We start from the raw sequence: 4,436 nt of genomic DNA on the forward strand, positions 1-4,436 counted from the left end.
ATAATGGTCATAAATTGAGAGAAAAACACACCGGTGTTTGCGGACAAACAGAAGGTTGTCGTCCACATTTACACACTCACACAGATATGACCAGCGAGGTTCCGCTGTGACAGGAACTACCTGTGAAGTTGGTAGAGTTTATGGGTGCCAATTATGGTCTGTTCAAACATCGTCTTCAAACTGGCTGGTGGGAATGGCTCGCATGGGAAAGCGCGCGCGCGCACACACACACACACACACACACACACACACACCACACACACACACCTCACACACACACACACACACACACACACAGTAAGGCGTTGTCGTTGTATTTCATCCCTGTGAAAAGTAATACTTAAAAGTAAATATTTCCAGAACACTCTTAAAAGGCTTTAATAATTTTGTTCAGTCAGATGAGAAAGCACTGGTGGAAAAATACAAAAACAAACTACGTATAAACTGCATAGACAGAATTTTCAAGGCCACTTTAGTAAAGAACCATATAAATACAGTTTGTTTGGTCTGTAAACGCATAAATAAACATGAAATCACAGCGGTGGAACACTTCCAGTGTTACAGTTCAACTGAGGAGAAATCTGATTATTTGTCATTGTTTTTTGGTAAAGATGCCTTACAGTGTGGAGAGCACAAAAAAACAAGAGAGTGCCATCAACAGGGGAAGAAAATTCCCCCCCGAAGCTCTCAAAAACCCTGAATCCTGTGGTTGGTTCCCAGGCTGAAGAGCTGAGCAGCGTCTTCATGTTAAGGCAAAAGCACAAAGCACAGTGTGCGCTGACTTTTCCAGCTGTGTGTCTGTCCGTCAGTCGGTCCTCACAGGTGAGAGAGCCGCGTGCCGACGGGCCACCTTCACGCAAACAGGAAGACCGGGATGTGGTGCCGCTGGAGGTCGAACGCATCCTCATGCGGCAAAATATATTATCCATCCATCTTTATACCCGCTTCCTCATGCACTCTGCTGGAGCCTGTATCAGCTGTCATAGGGCAAAGTCACCAGTTCATCGCAGGGCCACATAGAAAGACAAACAAACATTCACACACGGACAATTCACCTCACGTGCATGTTTTTGGAGTGCGGGAGAAAGCCGGAGAACCAGGAGAGAACCCACGCAGGCAGGCACAGGAAGAACATGCAAACTCCACACAGAAAGGCCCCAGGCCCGGGATCGAACCCACAGCCGTGTTGCTGTATGGTGACAGCACTAACCAATGCGGCATCGTGTCATCCCCCCCAAAAAAATATATTATCGACTTTGGAAAAAAAAAAAAAACAACAGTTGTGAGACCCCGAGGTCCATGTTTGGGAAGCCAGACGTAGTTCCACATTCCTACGACAGGTGGTAGACGCTGGCGTAGCCCAGAGGGCCGGCGTACAGGCCCAGAGGCGGGAGGGGAACCATGGGTCTGTGGTGCTGCTGGAAGGCCGAGAAGCTCTGGCCGTAGAGCGAGACGGCGCCCAGCGACAGTGGTAATGTGAAGCTGTGGTGCAGCCCGCCGGAAGCAGCGGCCGCCGCCGCTGCCGCCACAGTCTTGGCGTCCGCCGCCATCTTCAGTTTCTCCAGCTCGGCCTCCTGCAGCCTCTTGGCCTTTGCCCTCCGATTCTGGAACCAGATCTTCACCTGGGTCTCGGTCAGCGTCAGCGAGGAGGAGAACTCGGCCCGCTCGGCGATGGACAGGTACTGCTTCTGCCGGAACTTCCTCTCCAGGGCCAGCAGCTGGGAGGTGGTGAAGGGCGTGCGAGGCTTCCGGTTAGTCTTGTGCTTCCGCAGCGGACAGGCGGGGCCCACGTGACCTGGATGGAGGTTTTGGTAAACGTCAGAGGACAGAGGTCTGAATTCTTGCTTGCGTTGTGTGTCGCTTTGGATGCTACATATTTCTGCTATTTTCCTTCCTATACATCAGTTGTGTGTCCTCCTCATCAAGTTTATCTTAACCATTCACACTCTGAGAAACTTTCTAGATGACCCGAAACTGTCTGAATCTCTATTGATGGTGTCTGTTGCGCAATTTAAACATTGTAGCAGAGGCAACTCTGGTGAAAAACATTCAATGATTCCCCAAAAATAACGAATTCCCCACAGCAAAAATTATTAAAAAATTGTATTATTATTATTATTATTATTTATTTTTTATTTTTTAAACGACAGTAAACGCTGAAACGTGGCAGTGTCGCAATGTGGTCGAGATGAAATCAGTTTTGTGTGGGGGGGAACTCACGGGGCTGTGAGGAAAAGGCGCTCTTGGACAGCCAGGGTGCGCAGTCCTCCGAGCCCGTCACGTCCTCCGAGACCTCGGACTTGACCGGAGACGCAGCCGGGAAGCTCTTCCTGCTCGCCCCGGGAAGAGTGCGCCTCTCCCGGCACAGATAGTTAAGAGCCAGCGGGAGCGCCGGCAGCGAGGCTCTTTCCGGCTCGCAGCGGCCGGACTCGGAGCCCGTCTTCCCGCCGGCCATCAGCGCCTCCACGCTGAACGGATGCCGCCGCCGAATCTCCGCCGGCGGCGGCGACTTGCGCTCCATCGGCGGCCGGTGTCCGTCCTCCTCGGAGGAGCTGCTGCCGCCCAAGTCACTCAGAGTCTCCCGAGAAGAAGTCATGTATCCTCCGGACCGGACCGGACCGGACCGTCAAAAGAGGGTGGGTGGAAAAAAAAACCAAAACAACCAGTTCGACGTCCAGGTGTGAGCCTCGCGCGTACAGGACCAGTACTGCGGCCGTCAGGTGCGATGTGCGCGACTTTGTATCACGTTGACGCGAGACACTTTCTGGCCAATCAGCGGCGCCCGATGTGTTTACGAGCCAGCAGATGTTGCCTTCAGGAGCGGCCGGAAACGGGAAGTGCTCGCTCTGCCTTTGAAGTGAGCGCCTCTCCTAATGGTTATTATGACCACGTGACCGAATTAGCCCAACATGCGTCATGTGTTGTATTGCAGGATTAGCCTAATCCTCGCCTGCTGGTAAAATAGCATTAAAATGATAATAATCATCACCAGAAGTAGTTATTATTATTATTATTATTATTATTATTATTATTATTATTATTATTATTATTATTATTATTATGTAGTTGTAGTTTGTTTGTTTATACTGAAGCCGAGAGAGGATGAACTACAGCTTTATCGACTTTTGACCATTGACAGACTTAAAAAAAAAAAAAATCTAATTCAGATCCAACAACAAAAATGCTCCAGGACTTTTCTAGACGTTTCTACTCCAACGGCAAGACGTCAACAACGTGGCAAATGACAATGACTGAATTGGTTGGTGTCACAACATCCGTGTGGCGAACAAATTGCATTGGACACGTTGTTAAGGGGCGAGCGAGCTAGAAAACACTCAGATCTCTCTCCTTCACATCGTTTAATGTGAATCACAACAAAGTGTTGCACAGCATTACTACAGCTTTAGCTTCGATAATGGATTAGTTTCAACCTCATTATGTGGACCACAGGTGTGTGTGTGTGTGTGTGTGTGTGTGTGTGTGTGTGTGTGTGTGTGTGTGTGTGTGTGTGTGTGTGTGTGTAAACACAGGGCCCCACGCGCATAATTACGGAGAATTACAGCCAGGACGAGACACTAATTCCTTTCCTTCTTCATCCTTCTCTTTGACTTGTTTGCACTTCTTCTTCTGGGGGCTTTCCACTCTGACAGTGAGCTGAAGTGCACAGAGCCTCTGCAGAGCGTCTCCGGCACACACACACACACACACACACACACACACACACACACACACACACACACACACACACACACACACACACAGATATCGGAGTGTAAATCACTGCACTTGATTACAGATGAGCTGTTTATTTTCTTGCCTGCCAGCTGGTGTCTGGGCGGCTGCTGGACACAGTCTGGATGACAAATCCACGTGTGTCCTCGTCATTCATTTCCGTGTCCTGTGAATAAATCCCATTCTCCGCGCACTTTCCTCATAAAGGAACTCATTGTGAGGCCTATCAAGCACCTCATTGTGTTCCACTTTCACGGACAATTTCACGTTATGTGGGATGAAAGCGGCCAGACTCCTGGTGCTGCAGCGGGCAGCCAGAATCAGGCCTTTAATGATGCCTTATGTGTTGTATAGATGAAAGGCTTCAGCAGATATTTTTGTTCACAGTCACACTCTTGTTAATGTACTTTAACATACATATATATATATATATATATAAATATATATATATATATATATATGTCCCTATATGTTTTCACTGCTCAGATTTTGTCGCCATTCTGTCACAGACTATTGAACAAATAAACACTTACCGTAATTAAATACATATCAACAAGCTGACAGTGTGTGTGAGAGAGAGGGGGGGGAGAGGGGGGAGAGAGAGAGAGAGAGAGAGAGAGGGAGAGAGAGAGAGAAGTGCATAAATAGTAGTGAAAAATGCTCTTTTGCTTTGTTGGGGCAAAAAAACAGGGTTTCCTTAGGGG

At 48.6% G+C, this 4,436-nt stretch overlaps 1 protein-coding gene across 1 annotated transcript; it reads right to left on the bottom strand.

Annotated features, from left to right (window-relative positions):
• Nucleotides 1-362: 362 nt before the first annotated feature.
• Nucleotides 363-2,987, bottom strand: LOC142885644 (homeobox protein MSH-D-like). The gene is made up of 2 exons (XM_076022314.1): nucleotides 2,221-2,987; nucleotides 363-1,795 (listed from the first exon to the last, which is right to left on the bottom strand). The coding sequence occupies exons 1-2, from the start codon at nucleotides 2,594-2,596 to the stop codon at nucleotides 1,332-1,334; spliced, it is 840 nt and encodes a 279-aa protein (XP_075878429.1). The 5' UTR covers nucleotides 2,597-2,987; the 3' UTR covers nucleotides 363-1,331.
• Between the last annotated feature and the right edge of the window lie 1,449 nt (nucleotides 2,988-4,436).

The sequence above is a fragment of the Nelusetta ayraudi genome, unplaced genomic scaffold, assembly GCF_046127955.1.
Source record: "Nelusetta ayraudi isolate G7.1 ecotype Tasmania unplaced genomic scaffold, CSIRO-AGI_Nayr_v1 ptg000011l, whole genome shotgun sequence".
Classification (NCBI taxonomy): Eukaryota; Metazoa; Chordata; class Actinopteri; order Tetraodontiformes; family Monacanthidae; genus Nelusetta; species Nelusetta ayraudi.